General features: G+C 41.2%; 1 protein-coding gene and 1 non-coding gene across 11 annotated transcripts in view; one reads left to right on the top strand and one right to left on the bottom strand.

The window, feature by feature from the left end:
• Positions 1-25230, bottom strand: part of GCNT2 (glucosaminyl (N-acetyl) transferase 2 (I blood group)) — a 111981-nt gene that overhangs the window by 16745 nt on the left and 70006 nt on the right. The window contains exon 1 of one of the 10 annotated variants that reach the window (XR_012126375.1): positions 22172-23438. The exons of 8 other annotated variants lie outside the window; for them this stretch is intronic. Coding sequence is in view for 1 of the 2 variants with exons in the window: in XM_017659462.3 (XP_017514951.1) it covers positions 22172-23108 (937 nt within the window). In the remaining variant the exon portion in view is untranslated. Of the gene's footprint in view, positions 1-22171; positions 23439-25230 lie in introns of those variants that run through there. One more of the 10 variants, XM_017659462.3, reaches the window with a different exon arrangement.
• On the top strand, positions 6780-6884 carry LOC118971187 (U6 spliceosomal RNA). The gene has a single exon (XR_005059520.2). It is a non-coding gene; the product is annotated as a U6 spliceosomal RNA (small nuclear RNA).

Below are 25230 nucleotides of genomic sequence, written 5' to 3' on the forward strand. Positions count from 1 at the left end.
ATGGATAACTTCCTAGAAAAATACAACCTTCCAAGACTGACCCAGAAAGAAACAGAAAACCAAAACGAACAATTACCAGCAATGAAATTGAAGCGGTAATCAAAAAACTACCCAAGAACAAAACCCCCGGGCCAGATGGATTTACCTCAGAATTTTATCAGACATACAGAGAAGACATAATACCCATTCTCCTTAAAGTTTTCCAAAAAATAGAAGAGAAGGGAATACTCTCAAACTCATTCTATGAAGCCAACATCACCCTAATACCAAAACCAGGCAAAGACCCCACCAAAAAAGAAAACTACAGACCAATATCCCTGATGAACGTAGACGTAAAAATACTCACCAAAATATTAGCAAACCGAATTCAAAAATACATCAAAAGGATCATACACCATGACCAAGTGGGATTCATCTCAGGGATGCGAGGATGGTACAACATTTGAAAATCCATCAACATCATCCACCACATCAACAAAAAGAAGGACAAAAACTACATGATCATCTCCATAGATGCTGAAAAAGCATTCAATAAAATTCAACATCCATTCATGATAAAAACTCTCAACAAAATGGGTATAGAGGGCAAGTACCTCAACATAATAAAGGCCATATATGATAAACCCACAGCCAACATCATACTGAACAGCGAGAAGCTGAAAGCTTTTCCTCTGTGATCAGGAACAAGACAGGGATGCCCTAGCCACGGCAATTAGACAAAACAAAGAAATACAAGGAATCCAGATTGGTAAAGAAAAAGTTAAACTGTCACTATTTGCAGATGACATGATATTGTACATAAAATACTCTAAAGACTCCACTCCAAAACTACTAGAGCTAATACTGGAATTCAGCAAAGTTGCACGATACAAAATTAACACACAGAAATCTGCGGCTTTCCTACACACTAACAATAAACTAATAGAAAGAGAAATCAGGAAGACAATTTCATTCACAATTGCATCAAAAAGAATAAAATACCTAGGAATAAACCTAACCAAAGAAGTGAAAGACCTATACCCTGAAAACTATAAGACACTCTTAAGAGAAATTAAAGGTCACTAACAAATGGAAACTCATCCCATGCTCCTGGCTAGGAAGAATTAATATCGTCAAAATGGCCATACTGCCCAAAGCAATATATAGATTCGATGCAATCCCTATCAAATTATGAACAGCATTCTTCAATGAACTGAAACAAATAGTTCAAAAATTCATATGGAAACACCAAAGACCCTGAATAGCTAAAGCAATCCTGAGAAGGAAGAATAAAGTGGGGGGGGCTCTCACTCCCCAACTTCAAGCTCTACTACAAAGCCACAGTAATCAAGACAATTTGGTACTGGCACAAGAACAGAGCCACATACCAATGGAACAGAATAGAGACTCCAAACATTAACCCAAACATATATGGTCAACTAATATTTGATAAAGGGGCCATGGACATACAATGGGGAAATGACAGTCTCTTCAACAGATGGTGCTGGCAAAACTGGACAGCTACATGTAAGAGAATGAAACTGGATAACTGTCTAACTCTATACACAAAAGTAAATTCAAAATGGATCAAAGACTTGAATGTAAGTCATGAAACCATAAAACTCTTAGAAAAAAACAGGCAAAAATCTCTTAGACATGAACATGTGTGACCTCTTCTTGAACATATCTCCCCGGGCAAGGAAAACAAAAGCAAAAATGAACAAATGGGACTATATCAAGCTGAAAAGCTCTGTACAGCAAAGGACATCATCAGTAGAACAAAAAGGTATCCTACTGTATGGGAGAATATATTCATAAATGACAGATCCGATAAAGGGTTGACATCCAAAATATATAAAGAGCTCACACACCTCAACAAACAAAAAGCAAATAATCCAATTAAAAAATGGGCAGAGGAGCTGAATAGATAGTTCTCTAAAGAAGAAATTCAGATAGCCAACAGACACATGAAAAGATGCTCCACATCGCTTGTCATCAGAGAAATGCAAATTAAAACCACAATGAGATATCGTCTCACACCAGTAAGGATGGCCACCATCCAAAAGACAAACAACAACAAATGTTGACGAGGTTGTGGAGAAAGGGGAACCCTCCTACACTGCTGGTGGGAATGTAAATTAGTTCACAATTAGTTCACATAATGTCCAACCATTGTGGAAAGCAGTATGGAGGTTCCTCAAAATGCTCAAAATAGAAATACCACTTGACCCAGGAATTCCACTTCTACTAATTTACCCCAAGAATGCAGCACTCCAGTTTGAAAAAGACAGATGCACCCCTGTGTTTATCGCTGCACTATTTACAATAGCCAAGATATGGAAGCAACCTAAATGTCCATCAGTAGATGAATGGATAAAGAAGATGTGGTACATATACACAATGGAATAGTACCCAGCCATAAAAAAAAACAGATCCTACCATTCACAACAACATGGATGGAGCTAGAGGGTATTATGCTCAGTGAAATAAGCCAGGCGTCAAAAGACAAGTATCAAATGATTTCACTCATATGTGGAGTATAAGAACAAAAGAAAACTGAAGGAACAAAACAGCAGCAGAAGCACAGAACCCAAGAATGGACTAATAGTTACCAAAGTGAAAGGGACTGGGGAGGACGGGTGGGAAGGGAGGGAAAAGGGCGGGAAAAAAAGAAAGGGGGCATTACGATTAGCATGTATAGTGGGGTGGGGCACGGGGAGGGCTGTGCAACACAGAGAAGACAAGTAGTGATTTTACAGCATCTTACTATGTTGATGGACAGCGACTGTGAATGGGGATGTGGGGGGGACTTGGTGAAGGGGGGAGCCTAGTAAACATAATGTCCTTCATGTAATTGTAGATTAATGATACAAATTGTAGATTAATGATACCAAAAAAAAAAGTCACCTCTGCATTCACCTCTGATAACTGCCAACAAATTGACTCTTTTCTAGTTGCAAAAGGAAAAGGTGAAATGAGTAAAGAAAAACCCATCATTTTAGACTCAATGGGATTTTATAAATTTAAATGTTTTAATATTTTAATATGTTCCTCATTGCTAACTGGGTAGACTAGAGTTTGAGAAATTTAAGGGAATTGCCCAGCAGTATGGACATGCTAAATATAATGTGTTGAATTTGTTTTAAGAGGTTTTACTCACTCATTAAAGGTTTTCTTGCATGCCTCCTATGTTCTAGAGTAGATGCTGGGGGTAAAGATGTGAATGAGACGTTTCTGGAGCCTTTGGCTTAGTGTATCCAGGATTACATTTACTGATATAAATATATATATTTTTACTAGCAGCACCCCCAGCGTCATTCCTGCTAGTCTTTGGTGACCAACAGGAAAGGTTAGTGGGATGTTTAGAAATGTGGGTAATCTTTGGCTCAGAGCAGTTCAGATTACAATACAATCCTGACCTAAATAAAGGCTGACCTTGATCCACTGACCCTCTGGCTACCTTTCTCTTTAAGGGTTTGTCATCTTAAGCTCTTATCAGACAGCCTTAATTATGGAAAATTTTTCTGAGTCAGTGAAAACCTTCGGTTTCAGTACTTCTGACTTGTCGCCTGACAGCTTTCCCTTCTTTCCACCACTAAACAGTGCTTTCAAATCCTTCACCTTCATGATTAACCCAAATCCACAAATTAATCCCTTCTAGCTGTGACTGCGGAAATTTGTGTGGTAAAGGAGCCTCCTAACTGATTTCTAACCTACCAGCAGTTCATTAGGCCATACGTGGCATTAAAAAAAATTACTATATAGCTATTTTTAGAAATCTAAAATTTCAATCCAAATGGGTGAAGCGTAGAAATCCAATTCTTAAGCCCCATTGCAGACTGAATCAGAAAGTCTGGGGATAGGACCTATAAGTCTTTATTTCAACAAGCCCTTTCTTGTCATGTGGCTTTAGAAAAGCCTTCATCCAGAAGTAGATGGATAGAATTTGAGGTGTATCTCGAATGTAGTAGAATGTGATTCTACAAACTAAAAGTGTTGTCTGGGAAGCAACACTACAGTGATTGAATGGAGGTAAAAATTGTTCTGCCATGTGAGGACAGCCCAGAATTTGACCCATCAAATGGGCCGCGCCAAAATTACACTAACAGAATGAAGAGAATTTAAAAATCAACTTTTAAGAGCCATTTCTTTTTTAGAAGTATTGCTTCTGGTGGCACATGGGAACTTCTGAACTCCAGCTCTCTGAGAATAAACTGGATAAATAATTTGTCTCTCAACATCTCTGTGTTTTCTTTTCAAGGGTTTGGTCTGTGTTGAGTATATGTTGTAGTTTTTGTTTTTAATATGTCAAAGCAAAATAAATTTCATCTGATTTCTTGTCTTCCATGCAAAATTATACTAATTTAATGTAGAAAAGAAAAACAGTAACATTTAGAGCAAGTGGGTTATATTTATATGCACTGTTCTATATTATTATTGCTCCCCTCCTGCTAGTTCTGTTTAAGGAACCCTCTATCTGGCATCACACATCTTAAGAGCCAAAAAATGAGCATCAGTTGCTCTTTGTAACTTTCCTTCAAATGACTGTGCTTTCCTGAGAGGGTGAGGTCTTGTGAGTAAATTATGAAACAATTAGCAAATTCATGAGGATGATGTTTATGAAAGTTTGTGATTGCATGGCCACCATGAAAAGGGTAGGCCTTTTATTTAAAGGTTAATGAAAGCACCTAGAGGAAAACATGCATTATAGCATGTGCCCACTGCTGGGCGGGCTAACCATTCAGAGGAGCAGAATATCCTTTGCTGGGCTGTGTCAGGCTGGGCTAATTTCTGGAATGAATAGGAGGGAAGTAGTCTCTCCTCTTAGACTTTTATCAGGCATTCCAGGAGTACCATAAGGTAAACAAATGCCAGAATACTGTCTTTGACATTTAAATAGCTCCATCCTAAAACAAATGGTCACATAAGTAGCAAATACTGTGCGAATCACTGAGCAAAAAACAAGAAGGAAAAGAAGAGGAAGAAAGAATTTGAAGTAATGTTTTCAAACTTAAGAATATCAAAACTTCCTGGAGGGCTTATTAAAGTAAAGAATGCTGGGTTCGATCCCACGGGTTTTTTTTTCTGTTTTTAATTGAGGATTAAAGGAGATACGGCATCATGTCAGCTTCAGGTGTACAACATACTGGTTCAATACTTGTACATAATGCAAAATGAGCACAATAAATCCAGTTGACACCCAAATGATTTTCAGTTGAACCCCGAACTGTTTTACAGGCCCTACCTGCTTAGACAGTGTCACTCCCCTTTGCTGGCGCTGTCTCAACTCAGGTGCTTAACATCTCTCACCAAGACTATTTTAATTGCCTACAAACCAGTCTCTCTGCCTTTAGCCTGCCCACTTTGTTGGCAATATCACCAGGTAGCTTCTTCTATAATCGGCGTTGACCCTGATGCCCCCCTATTCGGGGGATTCAGGATTACTTTGACCCACCTGCCCTGTGTCTGCGTCTGCTTCTTCAAGCCACGCTGAGAGGCCTGCCCAGCAGCCACCCACCTCCGTCCTCTCAACTTCTCTCGCTGGCTCCTGTCCCTCCTCTTCCTGGAGTTCTTACCCACCTCTCAGGCTGCATAGCTTGACATTTGTCTCCTCCTCCTTCAAAAGCTTGATTCTGAACTGACATTTTTTTCCTTTTGCTTCAAATTGTCACTGAACAAGCAGTCTGCCTTAGTGAGCTCCTCAGAACTGAAACCCTGTCTGGGTCCATCAGTTTGCTGCTGGAGTCCAGCCAGCCAGGAAGATACCAGAATGCTGGCCATGGCACACAGGGGTGTCTTGTGATCTTGTCCCCAGATGCAAACAGCAGACTGGCAGTGCAGTGCACATGCTGTATCTGACTGGTGGGCCTGTTTGGTTTGATCCCATAGAAGGGGAGGTGGAAGACTGAAAAAAAAAAAACTAACAGATTTCCAACGACATTCTGGACTTCCAGCGTCCCTTGATGACAACTCCCTGGGGCTTTGTGCAGCCAGGAGTGATCCTGCCACCCTAGTCCCCACCTTGCTTCACTCACTCATGCTGTCCGCCTGGCTCTGTCACGTGTGGTCACCGCACTGGGTTTCCAGGCCTCACCTGCCAACGCTGTCCACACATACCGCGCTGTCCTGCTATCCTTTTGGGAATCTCTGAATTGGTGTTCCATTTGCATGCAGTTTCCCCGTATCTTAGCTTACGTCAAATATCAGAAAACAAGCTCAAAATAAGTGCTGGGGATGTAATGTACAGCATGGTGTCTCTAGTTAACGATGCCATGTTGTGTATTTGAAAGTTGCTAATTGAGTAAATCTTAAAAGTTCACATCACAAGGAAAAAAATTGTAACTGTGTGGTGATGGAGGTTAACTAGACTTACTGTGGTGATCATTTCACAGTATATACAAATACCAGATCATTATGTTGCATACCTGAAATCACTGTAATGTTCTATGTTCTTTATATCTCGATAAAAAGAAAAAGGCAAACACACACTAGCAACTAAAGTTACTACGGTTTAAATCTGAAGATAGCCTCTAATTTTAAAAAAAATTAATTTCAATACTTTTTTTTTTAGAGCAATTGTAGGTTCACAGCAAAACTGAGTGGAAGACACAGAGGTTTCCCCAAAACTCCCTGCCCTCCTCTTTTTTATACCCATCAAACTGGCAAAGATTTAGAAAATGGTAATACGCAGTAGTGGAGGGGACACAGAGAAATGGTTGTCTCAGGCCTCCCAGCAGGAGTATAATAAACTGGTGCAATTATTGAAGAGCAATATGACACTTTGTATTACAACCCTTAAAGTGCTCACTCCAGCAACACATACGCTAAATTAGAATGATACAGAGAAGATTAGCAAGGCCCAGTGCATGGATGACATGCCAATTGGTGAAGTGTTCCATTAAAAAAAAACAACCTTAAAAATGTGCACATCATTTGACTCAACAGTTCAACATATTGGGATCTGTCCTACGGAAGTTATTTGTTAATTATATTTGGGAGGCAGTGTAATATAGCAGTTAAAAGGAGAGACGCTGAAGCTGGCCTGGGTTCAAAAACCTGTGAAACCACCGACAGGCTAGCTAATGTCTCTGTTCCTCTCTGTAAATGAGGGCAGAAGGAGTAAATACACCTTATGGAGTTGATGTGAAGTACATCATATACTTAAAGCACTCCGAATGGTGCTTGGTACATACTAAGTGCTGAGAAATATCAGTCATCATTAATTACCAACTTTATTAATAAAACAACTATTACTACCAATGACACCTCTTAAGTGCCCATGATTTAAGGCTTTGCTAAATAAGTTATAGTGCATTCAAATAATGGTATGCTATAAAGCTATTATAAATTATGGTGAAGAATTCTTCATAACATGGAAGAGCTATGACATCCTGTTAAATGAGGAGTACCAGTTATAAAAACAGACAGGCATGTAAAAATGTTTTATATGAAATCAATGGCTGAAAGAAATATAAAAATACCAAACAACCCAGTAACTCCACTCCTAGGAATGTTCCTCATTTTTTGACCACTGAGGGGTAGACAACTATTTTAGAAATTGCTTAACGACTTTTACTTTGCAGCGTTTCCACCAAGAGGCAAAGAATGTTTCTCCACCCCTTGAATCCGCCCTTGGCCATGTGACTTGTCAATGGGACTTCAGTAAATACAACACAACCAAAGACTTAAAAACTGGTCATTGATGAGGGTTTGCCCTCCCGAATCACCAAGTGAAACCGTCGGAGCCCTTGGGGGCCACGTATGGAGAACCCTGGCGCCTGGAGGTGATGCGCCCCAGCCCACCCGGCTCTAAGGGGGCTGGCCCTGGTCAGAACTCACAGGACCAGGAAGAACTTTCTTCAAGCCACCAAGCTTTGGACATTCTTTTTCTGCCAGCAAGATTTTAACTGATTTTTTTTTTAAGTAGTTATCAGGTGCAGATAAGGAATGAATGAGAGCCAAGTCAACACGATAATCAATTGTCGTCTTCATTTTCAACTCAAATTCTAGCCTTTATCTGTATCAGTGTTCCTCATTCTGGCTACACACTAGATCACCTGTGAACTTTTTAGACCTACCAATCATTGCGCCCCATCTCCTTGGCATTCTGAATCAAGAGTGAGGCCCAGACATTGGTATTTCTAAAAATGCCCTACGTAACTATAAAGGGTAGCCAGTGTTAGAACACCTGTTCTTCACAGAGTATTTGAATGACCTTCCCTTTATAAAAAGGGTAATACTTTTTAGTTTCTAAAACAGCAAAGAGTGTGCCTCAGTATGGAGAGATTTTATTTTTCACTGAATATGGCAACTTCAAGTTTCAGAGATATTGAAAATACAGAAAAGCTCAAGAAGAGAACTGTTTATTTTCCAACTCCCTCAAATTAGCTAGTGTTAAGGATCATGGCACATTTACCTTGTGAACCTTTGTTTTTCTTCTTAACAATATAATTATAATTTATGAAAAACCGAACACTTGTTAGTAGATTAAAAAGATGCAAAGAAGTGTAAAGAACAGAAATGAAAGTTTGAAGAAAAACACAAAACACTACAAAAATATTATACCTACAAGTAATGATCATTAAGAAAACATTTCATCAAGCATCTTTTGGTACAAAGAAATACTTCCATGTCACTGTAAGACTACAACATAGACATTAACTAGTTGACTAACCTATATTCAATATAGATTGCAAGTAACCCTTCACAAGCAGCCTTTACCATGGAGAGATAGGGGTTGGGTTTCCTTAAGTGAGCTTGGGCATCCCTTTATGCACATGTTTACCACTTTCATAGGTTTATTGGTTCAGAAATCTGTTTCCTAAGAACTTAGGTTTCATTAGATGCCAGAAACTCAGGAGATTCTGTTGATATTAACAGCATGTGAATGTCAAGTGGTAAGTTTTCTCTGTGATCTCTTTTAGATGTGTTTGTTCATAGCTTGAATTAGGTATTTGCATTTCAAGTGGCATTTTCTAGATTTTATGTGACTGTTTGAAAAAAGAAGTATTTACAATATTGATTTCCCTTCCCACGCCATTACAGGGAAAGGGATTTCATGACAGAGCCATTCCTTATTGAGATCAATAGAACACAGCACGGCCTCCACGGCTTTGCTTGTTGTCTGGGAAAAGTCCTTAATAACTCTTAGACAGATTTATTTTTTTAAGTAGTTATCAGGTGCAGATAAGGAATGAATGAGAGCCAAGTCAACACGATAATCAATTGTCGTCTTCATTTTCAACTCAAATTCTAGCCTTTATCTGTATCAGTGTTCCTCATTCTGGCTACACACTAGATCACCTGTGAACTTTTTAGACCTACCAATCATTGCGCCCCATCTCCTTGGCATTCTGAATCAAGAGTGAGGCCCAGACATTGGTATTTCTAAAAATGCCCTACGTAACTATAAAGGGTAGCCAGTGTTAGAACACCTGTCTAAATCTTAGACAGATTTAGAAGGCCTCTTACAGCACACACGGCCTTCCTCACCTTCAAAACAAGGTACCAGGCTACACCCAGCTGGATGTAAATCAAGAATTCATTCTCAAGTTGTAAAACATCCCCTCCAATTCCATGTAAGAGCAGCCAAGAAAAAATAAATCACGCTTACTTAGCACTCTTGTCTAATCTTAACCCCTATTTACAATCCAGGATGGATCCATAGGAGCTGAAGGTCAGTGGCAAATTCCACTTGTGCACGTACCGGGGTGTATACAGGTGGCGAGTTCTGGGAACTAAGTGCCTCTCTATAGCAAGCCCAACCCCTTACCCGGAACAGCAGAACTAATTCCTCTGTTTATACAGAAATATCTAAATAAACTTTAAAAAGAGCAGAGACATGAGAAAAAGTCCTGAGGTGTGCCCAGGATTTGTGGTTTTTAGAAATACAGGTAGGCGTAGCATTTCTTCGGGAAGCATCTATTCAACCAGACCATTTGGAGGAAAAGCACGGGGCTACATTTCGAAGTTACACAGCGACAAAAATACAGGCCATGCCAGTTCATGGGTCGGGATGGCTGTCCCTCTCGGAAGTGACGCAGGGGGCACGAGGAGGCCCCCCGAGTCCTGCAGTGACTTGGCTTCCGGCCTGCGTGCTCACGTAAGGCTCAGTTTGAAACCTCACGGACCTCTTCGATTCTGGTATGCGCGGTTTCCCGTACATATGTTTCAATAAAAAGTTGAAGAAAGCTGGAGAGCAGGTAGGAAGGTGGTATTTACATAAACTGGCAAAGGAAAACAAGGGACTTCCAAGAAACGCTGGCCCCTTCCATTCATTCCTTGCCCATGTCCGCTTCTCCTCCCAGGGTCCGTTCAGGGATCACAGGGCCTCAGGACCCATTTTTCAGGTTTTGAGGCTTTTGCCATTAAGAACTTCACTACTACTGGTATGTTTACTTGTGCCACAGTCACTCCAACATTTGAGAAACTCGGTCATGGACATCTTCAGATCAAGACCAGTGACAAACATACTCAGTTTGTAGGAAAAAATAAACCTGTGAGCCACCTGCACACCCAGCAGGTCTGTGTGCTGATGAGAGAACGCAGCGGCGAGGGTGTCACGTGCTCACCGCACTGCTCCTGTATGACAGGACTGATTGGGACTCAGGATGGGAAGTTCTGAGAGTCTGCCACCTGCGCCTTTAGAACAGAACTGGAAGGTGGTGTTGGTTATTCCTACTCTTCCACCTGAATTTGTGATGTTCCCCCTATTTATTCTGCGTCACAGACACTGTCAAATCAAGAGTAACAAAATCATGCCAAGTTGAAGCTTAATAATGATGTAACTATGCAATGTATTTACATTTAGTTTATCATCCCAAATGAATACTATACTAGAAGACCCTACTTTTCAAAAAAAATAATAAGCAGTCCAACTGATTCTATTACTTATTAAAAGTTATAAATAACACGAGAAAAGAAAAATTAGCCAAATGGAACCAACATTCAACAGATATCCACCTGCTAGAGGATCTGTAAGAAACCCTCCCATTCACCTTGGAACACACAGAATGAAGAATAAGAAGCTGCTTTCCCAGACCTCAAAGACCACATACTCTACGATACCATGGTTATGACACTCTGGGAAAGGCAAAACGGCAGGGGTGGAGAACAGGTCAGGATTTGCCGAGGGTTTCTTTTGGGGGCAGGGGCTGCTTTCAAGGAGCACCATGAAGGCATTTTTGGAGGTGCTGGAATTGTTCTTGATTGTGGTGGATGCATGACTCATGCCGCTGTGAAAACACATGGGACTGGACACCACTGAGAACGAATTGTACTGTGTGTGAATTTAAAAATAGAAAAGGAAACTGCTTCAAATTCTGCAACAATGTACGATAGAATGGGTCTCCTTCATGGTAAATGGATACATTTTTAAATTCTATTTCTTTTTTATGGCTGAATGATCTTTCTGTGTGTGTGTGTGTACACACATCTTTATCTAGGACACTTAAGTTGCTCCCCTATCTTGGCTATTGTAAATAATGCTGCGATCAACCTAGGTAAATCTCACCATTTGTAACAACACAGATGGACTCAGAGGGTACTATGCTAAGTGGAATAAGACAGAGAATGACAAATTCTGTATGATTTCAGTTATATGCGGAATCTAAACAAAACAAAACAGAAACAGAAACAGACTCGTGCGGGGGAGGGAGATGGGTAAAATAGGTAAAGGGGGTGAAGAGTTACAAATTTCCGGTTATAAAATAAATGAAGTCACAGCAATGAAAAGTATCACATAGGGAATATGGTCAATAATATTGTAATAACTCTGTACAGTGACAGATGGTAACTACACTTTAATGTGGTAAGCATTTTGTAATGTATACAAGTATCATTTTGTAATGTATACAATTGTCAAATTACAACTTGTACACCTGAAACTAATATAATATTGTATGTCAACTGTACTTTAAAACTTTCTAAAATTCTATTCTGTAGAATACCTACAGAATTTTCATTTGAGAAATATTAATATTCATTATCTTTTGAAAAAATAAATCCCAAACATTACTTACAGAATCCTGTCATTAAAACTCAGCTTTCAGTAATTAGAGAACACAGGTACTAAAATGTTGTTACTGTCCTTTTGCTCCAACAGCCAGAGTATTTCTGTGGGAAGTACTAAGTACACCAAGACTACTGTATTATGACTTAGAAGTCCCATCTTTGGGACCCAGTTCAGCTGCTAAATCATAGGGGCCCAAACAAACCAGTTGGCCTCCTAGGCCTGGTTTCTCTAATCCTAATGATGAGAATACCCATTTCCAACTCCAGGATGAAATCACCCATTCCACTTCACAAAATCATTTTGTTATTTCTGAAGTCACCACGAGGGTTTCTACTCCTTCCAGCATCGTCTACTTAAGACAAAACAAGATGAAATGAAAAGTAAATAAAAATAAAAACCTCTCACCCAAACCACATTCAGTGAGCACCTTCTTCTGTCCATCAGGAGCAGTACTAGGCTTCAGAATGATGGCTACAGAGTTACTGGCTACAGACCTACGGAACTGTAGCTGAGTTACAGTAACCACTTCATGTATTCCTCTCAGCATAGGCCCCCCGCCCCCGCGCCACCTCCATGAGACTCCTATGGTCATTCCTTGGTTGAGAAAACGAAGTTGGAGAGTTGAAGGGACTTGCAAAAGATCACAAGCTAGCAGCAGCCATGACTGAGCTAGGGGGAGCCAGTCTTCATTCTCCCGCACCTCCCAATTCCACAGGGCCACTGGGGGCTGTGAGGCCACATCTGTTTCACTTGGCACACTCCTTACTGCACACGTCCTGTTGGGACACAACAGATGGAAGCTGACAGGGAGTTGGGCGAGATGCCCCTCACTGATATACCCTGTTTCAGGTGCCCCCATTCTGGTGGTAACATCAGGCACAGAGAGGGGCACTGAGAGGAGATTCAGATCACTTGGAAACTGCAGGCATCCTCAAGAGCCAGCTGTCAGCACTGACGCAGGATCACTGTCAGTCACTGCGCCTCCTAGTATGCTGGTACCTGAGTTGGTGCACCTGCAAACACTGCACAGGGGGCAGTTGGGCTCCCTAACCAGTGTCATGGTCTCTGCTCCTCTCATTTCCTGGGGAAGGACAGTAGTATAGGAAGCTGGGGAGGAGGGGGGAATTCAAACTGATTTGGTCTCAATTCTAGAACAACTTCCAGATCTTTTGTAGCAATCTCAGAAACCGGTGCCTCGTGGGAAACTGCACTTTCCTGGCACCTGTTGTCTCTTTTCAACGGCAGCTGGATGGAATGAAAAATAACTAACAGTTACTGATAACTTAGTAGGTGCCATGCACCATTTTAGGTACCTGGTAGGTATTCATTCACATAATCTCCTTACAACCTCAGAGACTAATCCCACTTTACAAATACAGAAACCGAGACTCAGATTACTTTGTTTGCCTGAAATCATATACATCAGGAGCTGCAAAGCTGGATTTGAAGCCAAATGCTGTGGCTTCAGAGGGCCTCTTTTTCTTCCCCACCATAGATGGACCACACTGGCCTGAATCTAGCTCAGCCGTGATGGGCACACCCAGAAAAAATCCTCTCCAGAAACAAGGGAAGCTATATTAAGTGGATATATCGTGTAAGTACTCAGGGTCCAGTTTCCCCATTTTGTCAGAATTTTAAAGCAAAAAAATCACCAGCACACACTACCTGTGGTGAATGGCCAGAGTTCTAAGTCGTGGCAACAGTGGTGGTTGGGGTCCAGACAGGGCCATGGAAACCCTGGCAGCCAGGGAAGTTCATCACCCAGAGGCATTGTTCCATTGGCCTTCTGGTCACAGTGTACTATACATAGAAAAGCTGTGACATTAACATACCATGGGGGTGGGAGGGTGGAGATGGTAACAGATTTACCGATGGCTGACCTGGGTGCTATACCCTCATCATCTTATAAATGCACCCCTATGTTTATCACAGCAGTATTTACAATAGCCAAGAAATGGAAGCAACCTTAGTGTCCATCAGTAGATGAATGGATAAAGAAAATGTGGCACACATACACAATGGAATATTATTCAGCCATAAGAAGAAAACAAATCCTCCCATTTGCAACAACATGGATGGAGCTAGAGGGTATATGCTCAATGAAATAAGCCAGGCAGAAAAAGACAAGTATCAAATGATTTCACTCATCTGTGGAGTATAAGAAGAAAGAAAAAACTGAAGGAACAAAACAGCAGCAGATTCACCCAAGAATGGACTAACAGTTACCAGAGCCACCCAGAGATTCTTCTGGCCCTTCTAGAAACACATTTGAAAAGAAATACTAGCAAGTCATAATCACTGCTGTGAAATGCATTATTCTCCAGATACTTATGTTCTGGGGTGAAGTTAGATCAACACTGCCCCATACACAATTCTTACTTTTTAATAAATTCTCAGACAACGTTCAAACTTTCTCTTATGTCCTACAGCCAAAATGAGCTGGTGCTTAGGTGGTTATGTAATTTTTGCAGTGTCAGATAAGCTGTTAACTGACAAGGCTGGGATGCCAAAGTTGGTAGTCTCCCTGCCACGTCATCCTGCAAGATCAGGAAAAACCTCATGTAAAGCTACAGAGTTTGATAGCTGGGCAATCACAGATTAAATTAAATGTGAAAAATTGACAAGATGATTGAACCAACAGAGGCTTTATGAGAACGTGTGATAATGGAAAATACATTAAGATTTGGCTGAGGGCAAAATACCTTCAAGTCAATTCAAAATCAGATATACAGGGGACCTGTAGAAGTGTTAAGATTGTCAATCTGTCTTTTTTTTTTTTCCTAAATAGAGTAAATGGAATATTCACTAGCAAGATGAAAAAACATACCTCTCAACACTGCACATGGAACAGTATATCCCACTTAATCAATTTACTACTGTTATTAACATATTCTGGCTGTTTTCCCTTTAGAAACAGGAAGATCAAAAGAATGGAAATCTTAGCAAACATTATTCGACTCTTGCTTCTAATGTTTACAGAGCTTGTGCTTGTAGATTCAGCTTTGTACAAAAAAAAAAAGGGAAGAAGAAAATTCAGTCTGGTTGATGTGATATATCTTAAGCAGCTAAGTAAGATAAAATGGTTTTTATTCTTCTGTAAGTCATTATTCGGCGATGCGTAGAAAGCCTTAGCCTGGATTATTGGAATTCTGCACTTCCCTTGAAAAGAGGAAGCTACTCATTTCTGAAAATTACTATCAACTCAATGCTTTGTCATAAATGTTAAGTTTTCTTGCTCTGTGTAGTATTTGGATGGTCGTTGAGAATGCCTGATGGGCACGTGAGGATTGTCGCACTGTTCTCTATAGTGTTGTGTTTGTAAATTTCATAATACAGTTTTAAAATTATCCCTGCATAAGCAACTAGAAGGACAACATTTTTTTTAACATGAGGAAGTTGAACACCCAAAATAGGAAGGATGTGGCTGGGCCAACAAAATCCTGTATGGAGGGAGGGATTGTGAAAAAAGCTCTCTTGTTTCTTTCAAGCCTTGGCTGTGTTGATTTCTTTTTTCAAGAAATTATATTATGGTCTGGACAGACAGCTTAAGTTCTTTCTGTTACATCCTAGGGTTTACGAAAATAAAACAACCTATTAATTCCCATTCCTGTTTCTTTCACATGATGTGACCTCAAAAACAGTGCTGAAGACACTCTTCACATCCTTTTCCCTTAAGGTAAACACTTCTCCTGGATACCATACTTCAGTGTTATTATGAGGACTAAGTGAGGTTTTTTTTAGTAGTTTCAAAAATGACACTAATAACATTAAGGGAAATCAAAATTATAGAGAAGCACTTACTCCCCTTATTCAACTGCTTAAATTTCCCTGTATTTCCTCCTGTTTCTCTAGTTGTGGAACCCATGTGGAGACATCCTTGTAGAGTGAAAAGAGATTTAAATCAGTTTTATTTAACATCTCTAGGATGTCATTAGTTTGGGATTCCTAGGCCACATTTAGATTTTCTTCATTTATAGTCATATTAATATATACTCATATTAATCCTTAATACAATCATATTACTAATATATATTCACACTAAGAAAACAACATATTCATATTAATATATATCACTTAACCTCTCACTTGATACCCAATTTTTTCATTTAGTTCTCAAAACAACTCTACCAAGTAGCCGTCATGACTGCACAGATGAGGAGTTTGAAGTATGAGGCACCTGAGGTCACAAAGCTGTTAAGGGAAAAGCTAAAACTCATCATTAGAGGTATCTCATTGCAAAGCCCAGGATACCCCCTCAAAATGAATACTTCCCAAACCTCGGTCATTTCTCAACAGGCACTATCTGAATCAACACCAGAAGGTTTTTCCTTGTCCCAATGCACTCTCATTGTTACTGATGGTTTTCTCAGTCAAGGACAGGCTCTGATGGAAATGAGCAGAACTGACATCCGCTGTGAATGATCCATGAAGCCAGTCTCTGTAAAGGATGGTTTACATCAGCAGTTGCCAAAGTGTGCTTCCTAGCAGGGAAGCACCAGTAACACGTGGGAAGTTGTTAGGAATGCAGATGCTGGGGCCTGCTCCAGACCAGCTGACTCAGATGCTCTGGGGGTTACAGCCCAACAACTGTTTGAACAGGCCCTACAGCAGATGCCGAGACAGGTTCTAAGACTCACTGCACTACATATTGTCTTATTTAATACTCATCACTTCCTTGGGAATGAAGTACTGTTTATTATTCGCATCATCAAAGATGGGTAAACTGAGGCACAGCATAGACTAAGGACCATAGCACATAGTTAGCAAATAAAAGGAGCCAGGACTTAAACTATGTTTGTCTGGCTCCAAAGCCCTTTCCATAGTGTCATGTGGACTCAAAGGGGGCTGGAAGGAGATGCCATTTCAGTGGTTCAAAGAAAATAGATTTATGCTAAAGAGATAATTTAGACATTAATGATATACCTATTATGGCCCGACATACAATTAACCTTACTTTATTGCAGTGCAATACTATGTTTTCGTTCAAAAAAAAAAAGAAAGACAACTGCTACTTCTAGATGTATCTTAAATAATTGATAAGAGTATGAGGGGAGGTTGAAGGAAAGTTGGAAAAAGGGTCTTGCCAGCTCTCAAGTGACAAGTAAAGAAAGTATTAATCCTTTCTGTTAGAATGAAATCCATGTTAAATTCAGTTTAGCGGATGTTTCCCAGTGGTAATGTTTTTTATGCTTAATTAAATACTCATATATATTTCAATCCAGTTTTTCTTGTCTTATATAATGTTATTCAAGAGATTAGGAATTAAGAGCTAATCTAGAACAGTTTTTCTAGATTATTTCCCTCAGAAGGGTGGGGTGGGGCAAAAAACATCTGGGTACAGATTCCCCAAGGAAGACGATCCAGTATTACAACACAGCCAATGGCTGCAGGCATCGTAAAGGAGCCTTCCAATGCCCATAGCTTCAGGGCAGTTTAATGTTGTAAATACCCTGTAACCTGACTAAGTTCTCACTACCAGGCGCTCAGAATTTTATGATGTAGACTCATCAGTCTAGGTACTCCAGAGCCAGGATAAACTGCACATTATACATCTTCCCCAACTTACCTGCCCAAGAAGAGCCTAGAGCTTTTTACCAAAGAAAAAACCTAGCCAAACAGGCCCAAATCATGAACATTGTGTTTTGAAAATAATGTCCATATGTATTATGTGAATTTTATATTATCTCGCTAGACAAAAATGATACTTTAAAACTCTGTTAAATGAATAGGAACCCATGGAAAAAACTATTTTGTACAAATTCTCCTTGAACCAAAATTTCTCTATATTGACAAAGTAAGTGTCAGTGTGGACTGTCACTTGGCCACAAACAAAAAAGAACAGCTTTATTGTAGACCTGAATGTTCTAATGACATTCATTGACCTGATTCTACCAGCCCATCAATGTTCATAACTCTCCGTCATCCGTTCAGTCAGCATGACTGAATGCATCCTTTGTGCCTTTAGAAACTGAATTCTAAATTCAGGCTGATGTACAAAGAACACAATACATAACTTTTGAAATAGACTGGGACAGATCCAGCCACTCCCAGATTTAAGGCCCAGTAACCTTTCTGTAGAAAACACATACCTTCCAAATAGCTCAGTGTTCACATTTGCTGAGGGCTACACCTGGAGAAATGTTTCAAGTTTCTTTCTATTCGTCCTTTCTTAACCTTTCATTTCCTTACACTCATGTTTTTTTGTCTAAACTGGCAGCTAAGAAGCAGTCTAGATCACATTAAGGCAGAAGAGCCCACTCTGTGAACATCAGAACTAGATGGGGGCCAAGGTGTGGGAGAAGTTCAAACCAGGTGCATATAAGGTGGAAACTACCCAGAGGCATCCACATGGTGCCAGCAGGTTTCTCACCGCATCAGATGCTGCCTCCTGATAAGGCGGGGCTGGCTACCTGGGAACCAGATTTTTTAAGGAAGAACACTCTCTATTGACATTCTGCCAGGAACTCTGGAACTCGCTAACTCTACAAGTCTTTCTGACTCTTTATCTTTACTGATATCACTTGTTGGCCTAATCCTAACTATCAAAAACTCCCCCCACCCACCTGTCCCAGGTACAGGACCCGTTCCTACATCCCTTGATCTTAACTATCCAGCCTCTCCCCAGACCCAACCCACAACCCTTAGGGGCATAGCCTCAAATCAGGCACAGGGACCAGTGGTATTGTAGGGGAGGGATGGGGAGGACAAAGATAATGTCACATTTCTTATCCTTAAGGATCCCAAACCCTGAGGACGCAGGGCAGAAGAGATACTCACTTAACAGGTAACTACAATCCAAACATGGCAGCAGTGGCTCTGGGTACAGGAGAGCCCAGGGTTGGAGTAGCAGCCATCTGGAAGGTGGGTGATGGTGGATGGATGGCTTCCAGAGTAGGGGCCCTCCACAACGGGTTACAAAGGGTGAACGGGAATTAGTCAGATTGAGATGGCAGGGACTGTATCCCAGAGAGGACATCATAAAAAGCCACAACAAAAAATTAGGGGAAAATTACAGAAATATGTAGGGCCCAGCAGTTGCTGGAACATAAAATCCAGCATCAAGTAAGAAGTAAGGGTAGAGAGAAGGGGTGGGGAAGGCAGAGGGCGTCAGGTCATGGTGGTCATGCCACATTAAGAGCTTCAACTTGCCCCTGGAGATAATGCGAATCCACTGTGAAGCTTAAAGCTAAGGACCCCTAGGTTTTCTCCTAGCCTGGGAGTTCTGTGCATTCACCATTATCGGACTTTGGGAAGCAAAGGTCCTTGGTGCCTTTGCCCCACAAAATTCTTTGGGCCAAGATTTTTAAAATGTTTCAAAATAAGAAAAACTGGAGCTTTTAAATTAAAATTAGCTTCTTAAATATCTGCATGTGATCTACTGAAAATCAAGAACACATCTAGTATTTTATCACAGACAATACGGAGTCTAAAAATAAGGACCATTTTTCCTTTTTCTGTGTATTTTTGTGGTGAACTTAAAAAAAAATGCAAAATGACCAAACCAACCAAAACTGATAGGTCCAGAGAACAGATTGGTGGTTATCAGAGGGGAAGGGGGTGGGGGTGGGTGAAATGGGTGAAGGGCGTTAATTGTATGGTGACAGATGGTAACTAGACTCTCGGCTGATCACTATGTAGTGTCGACAAAAATTGAATTATTCTATTGTACACTTGAAACTAATACAGTGTTATATACCAATTTTACCTCAATTAAAAAAGGATATGTACTGTGTCCTCCCACATGTGTTTAATTAGTTTTATTGTCTATAAACTCACTAAAATATCTCTGGAAGAATATATAAATAAGCAGTAATGTCAGTAGCTGATGGAGTGCAAAATTTTAAAATTTAGAACCTTGTGAATACATTTCCTGTTTTTTAAAAAAAGCTAGCTTTAGAAAAAATGTTTTAAACACGGACAGATATTCAGGGGGGGAAAAATTGAGGATTGGAGTGGGAAAAAATTAGCAAATGAATTGAAATTCCAAATCCCAATATAGTAAAACTAAAATTCCGTGAAATAATGCTCGTACTTGGTACAATGAAGGGCTAAATTAACATTTGGTTGCTGAAAATATAAATATCAAGGTACTCTATTACTTCTTTGAAGACTTCTGTGTGAAGATCAAGACACATCATTTTCTTTTGTTATTGTAAGAGTGATTAGTTTCCAAGCCTCCGCCTGGCTGTGTCTCACTCTGCTGAAAGAACTTTAACTGAAGAACACTTCCCATTTCCACTGACTGGGAGGAAAAACCAGACCAGAGCCTGTTCCCCAGGGGGAGGGAGGGAGGCAAGCACAGAAGCCAGTATGGGGTGTGGCGACCAGTTCCAGCAAGGACACCTTCTCATGACTAGCTAGCACAGCGCCCGACTGGCTCTCAGCAAGTTCACTGTCACACACACTCCCCACATCCCTGCCACCTTTATTTCCAGCTTAAAGTGGTCAGGTGGCACTTACTTCCACAGCGATGGAATTACAAAGATATAAAACCTCCTCATTTCTTCCCCACCCTTATGTATTCTCCTTCCTGGAATTATGCAGGGAATTTGCTTAGATATACATATAATTATTCCTTCTTTTCCTGGTTCAAGACAAATGGTTTAGACCTCAGATCAAACAAATCCAGGAGCAGATCCCAGCTTTGCCTTGGACAAGCTGTGTGAAGATGAGCATATTATGTCAATCTCTCTAAACCCAGTTTCTTCATCCATCCATGAGGATAACAATGAGGATTTCTTACAAGTAAAAGAAAAGATATAGAACCTAACATTATCTGGCACAAACCGTATCAACAAAAACAATTATTAGATGCCGTGCACGGCATATTTACATGTCGTTACTTGTAAACAAGGATGAGCATTCACTACGCTGTGAAAAATGTTAGTTCATGCCTCTTTTGGCAAGTGTTTGTTATCTGACAATTTAGTATTTCTGAAAATAAACTGCTCGTGGGATAGCATGTGTTTTGCTCCTAGTCACCTTGCGGGTCCTCTCTCTGCCCTCAAAGTAGGCTTCTGTGACCACCACCCTAATTTAGCTCTTAGGAATGCCCACTTACTAAGAATGCACGTACCAACTGATGTGAAACTTTCATCTATGGAGGTAGCACTTAAATGTGTCCATGATATTACATGTGAGAGCAGAGAGGTATTTCCCCTGAGGCCACCCCCTCAACAGGGCTACAAGGCTGACACCCTGCTGGCACAACATGGAAACTAAGCTATTGGGGCATCACCAGGAAGAGGGCAGATCACACAGGTATCCCAGACAACATGTGTGATACAGGAGTTTTGAAAAGAAACGCAGGTCTGAATCAAAGAGGGAGTTCAATGCTGTTCTCTGCCTTCAGTTGCCTGGCGTTGCTAGAACCCCTTCCAATTTGTCACAAACCATGGAAAAGACTTCACAGTAAGTAGTAATAACAGGTTGCAAACTGGAATTTCTAATAAAAATTTGTGACTTAAAAATCAAGAATTTACTTTGGATCAGCTCCGGCTATTAACCAACTCTCCACATTCTGATTGACTGTTACCCATTCTTCTAGTAACAAAGTATCAGACTTGGATTTGCTGAACCATGTCCTTTGAGACCTGGGTATTTGTTCAAGTCTTAGACTACAGACATTTAAACCAGAATAATTTGTGACCACCCAAAGAAGACTCAAAGATTCCAAGAACAGCCCCATGAACTCTGGGCAACAATTTTGAACATCAGCGTAATAAACTGTGAAACATCCTCTGAAAGGACATTAGCCATTTCAACTCAAATTCCAAAATGCTCATTAAAAATCAGTCTCATTATGTTATATAGCCATGCTTATGAAAGTCTATAAAAAGCATTCATTCAAAAGACAGAGCTTTTATAGGTCAATTACACCCCTATTAAAAAGACTGGACTGAAAGTCCCTAGTTAGGTGATACACACTCAAAGGTGGTTTTGCCAGAGCTCCGGTAGCTCGGCATTGTTTAAGTCACTATATTTCACATAGTTAATATAGACAACAGAACCGGAGCTAAACTGTCACTAAGAAGCAACTAGACTAATATAATAGTTTTCTAAGCATTAAAATATATTTTTTATTTTCAAATAATTTCAAATGAGTCGATTTTCTAGAGGCACTGAATGTTAGCAAACCCCACCAGTAAGAAAAAAACGGCAGTGGAAATTGGTACCTACCTGGAATCCTATTAAGGGTCACCCAGAAATGCTCATCAGGACTATAGGTGTCTTTAGACCAGTGTAGGAGATCAATGGCCCTTTTGTCATGCAGGACAAAGTGGACAAACTCTCTGGTCAGTGCCACATAGGCAGTGCCAAAGTAGATGGTCAGCTTATGTGGAGGTGGGGTTTTCAAAATATAGGTATTTTTCACAAAAGAGCCAGCCCTGCCTATGTACTCCCGGAAGATAAATTTAGTCCTCTTCTTTGCGTGAGGGGGAGGCAGCACCCCCGGGGTGATGTTTTTCCCCTTGAATCCTTTCAGATACTGCACTATTTCCTTGTTGGTTTTCAGGGGGAAATCTTGCCCACAGGTGTTGATGGAGTACTTCCACGGAACCTCCGAGGCTACCAGGTCTTTGAGGCAGTTTAAGTCAGCCTGGAGCCTGGAAATTCCTGCGTAGACCACAGGCTCTGTTTTTGAAGCAATAAAAGCATTTTGGAAGCAACTCAGTAACTGCCACACAGATTTCTTGAACTCAGCTGGGGCTTTCTCATCCACATGAACACAGTAGACGTTCTGGGGCATGTAGACGGCCCTGAAGAGCCTTTCAAAAGTGTCGAAGTCCTTATGGACGACCATGACATACGCCAAAGGAAACTCAAATTCCTCTGCCGACAGGGGGCTGGTGATGTAGTGATTCTGGATCAGGTAGTCCTTGCAAGGGACACTTCCCAAAGGTGATGTCAATGTCTTTCTCCACAAAAAGGTGGCCTTGTTTTCTAAGGCGTAATTACAAGCATGTATTCTAAAATAACTCTCACTGGAACTGTTCAGCTTCCTGTAACTATCTGGCAGGTTTAACTGGCTGTTACAATAAAGGATCACAAAAATAATCACACTGAGCACAGTGAAAGCAAAAAAGTAATACCTCCAAAAGTTCATTATTTTCATTTGGGGAAGGAATCTCTCTGGGGATGGAGAAAGCTCCGTGCCTGCAGCCACAAGTGTGAAGAGGTTGGATTGACTGCTCCCGCGGGTCTTGAATTCCGACGGCTTCTGCAGGGGGCTTCCTTTCCCCGAGTCCTTTAATCCTCATTTGTTCCCTGCTTCGCGGGCGCGCCCAGGCCCCTGGGAGATGCTGCTCTCGGCGCGGGTCTTCAGGCCCCGGGCGCTGAATCGGACTGCGGGCGGGGCCGCGGCGCTCGGCCCAGCCTGTGGGGAGCCCTACTCATTTAAATACGAAACGCGAGTGGTGGATTTTTGCAAATTACGTTCTGGAATGGATCTGCTGGTGCTTCTCTCCCGGCCGCCCGGCTCTGGCGGCACCCCACCCCCTCCATCCAATCTATTCCAATCTAATCTCCCTTGTGGCCTCCTGCTTTCCCCTTGCCTTTTATAGTAAGTGGTTCTACTCTTTCGGCTTCGCCCTGCAACCTGCTAGCCGTCCTTGGAAACCACGGCACTTAGGACTTCTGCTCCTCGGGTTTATTGCTCTTCCTGCTTCTCCGCTACCCCTTTCCATTACAGGGTCATCTCTTCCTCTGGTCACCTACAGACACACATAAGGAAAAGCTCTCTGGCAACATGTCTAAGAAGATTATCAAGAGCAAAAAAAGTCTGATGGTGAGGTAGGCATTAGTTGGCTTAAGTCAGTTTCTGATGGTGTTGCATGGCATCTATATATAAGGGCAGGCTTATGGGAAGAGGGAAATGAGAACTACACTTGGGGGCAGAAGGAACCTAGAAGTGACTTTTAACATTAAAGGGTCCGTGTGGATGACATACATGAAATAAACACACTTAGTTTGCAAGCCAGGGGGAAAGGTGATAGTGGCTGTTCTCTGAGAGCACAAGTTGGTTCCCATTTCACACAGAGCCTCAAATGATCTGTTGAGATGGCATTATCTACGTTATATGGAGGAGCTAGCCACTGTGCCCCTTGAAAAGCCTGGCATTTTCAGATGTGAAGTCATTTCACAGTCCTCAAAGGCTTCTCCTCCCTCCCCCAGTCCCCTCTCCCACTTCCTTATGCTGAAGAAAGAACAAAGGCTTCAGGGCTGCTGCAGAATTCCTGGAAGTATCAGTCGGTGTAATTCAGGAGAGCCAGGAAGAGAAGCCCAGCAGGTCTGGTCACATTACAGAGGGCTTCTGGTAGCTCACCGGTGCTCGGTGCCTCAAGTGCTTAGGAAGCATGGAGTGTCTTGCAGGGCTGATGGGGGCTGTAAGGACACTTCTGGGGGAAACGAACTGGTTCAACTAAAAGCTCAACTGTGGCACAAGAGGTGTTCTAAACGTGGCCTGCCCTCATCTCATTCCCACAGTCACCCTGCTACCCTACCTGCCTGGGCATGATGTGGCAGCTGGAGCAGCTGCCCCAGTTAGGAAAGAGTTTGGTGTAAATGCAGCAGTCTGCTGCCTCCTTCCACCCAACACCGTGCCACTGATGAATGGCAACAGCGGCATGGATGTGATGGATGCTGATTTGGAGAAAGACCTGAAGATTTGGCAAGGATCTTACTGATCACCCAACACAATCCTTTGTTTTGCACATGGGGAAACTGAGGCCAATGAAAACATTTTTTTCAAAGTCATTCAGCTGGACAGAAACCAGAGCCTTAGTTCTGCAGCAACCCAGTCCAGATGCCAGAACCAATTTAACTGGCTTCAAATCCCAGCTGTGCAACCCAGGGTAAAGTTACTTAACCTCTCTCAAAATCAGGCTCTTCATCTCTGTGATGGAAAATTACAGTGGTTCCCACTCACATAATTACTTAAGTGCATTAAAAAAGTCTTGTTTGGAGTTTATGTTCATATATGTTCAATAGCATTACCATTTATTGCTGTTGTTTTTTTTTTTTTGAAAAATGTCCTGTTTCTGACCCTGTTAATGAACTGATACTTTGAGACTTCTGTTCTCATTAATGTTAAAGAAAAATGTTTACCTTCTTAAGATTTTCAAGTGGGTTGATTTATTCCCACTCAATAAGAGGGGAAGCTAAATGCCTTTCCTTTCTTTCCTACATCACCCCAGGAAAAAAAAAATCATAGAAAGTGGCTATGTGAATGGAGGAAT

This window comes from Manis javanica, chromosome 16, assembly GCF_040802235.1.
Source record: "Manis javanica isolate MJ-LG chromosome 16, MJ_LKY, whole genome shotgun sequence".
Lineage (NCBI taxonomy): Eukaryota > Metazoa > Chordata > Mammalia > Pholidota > Manidae > Manis > Manis javanica.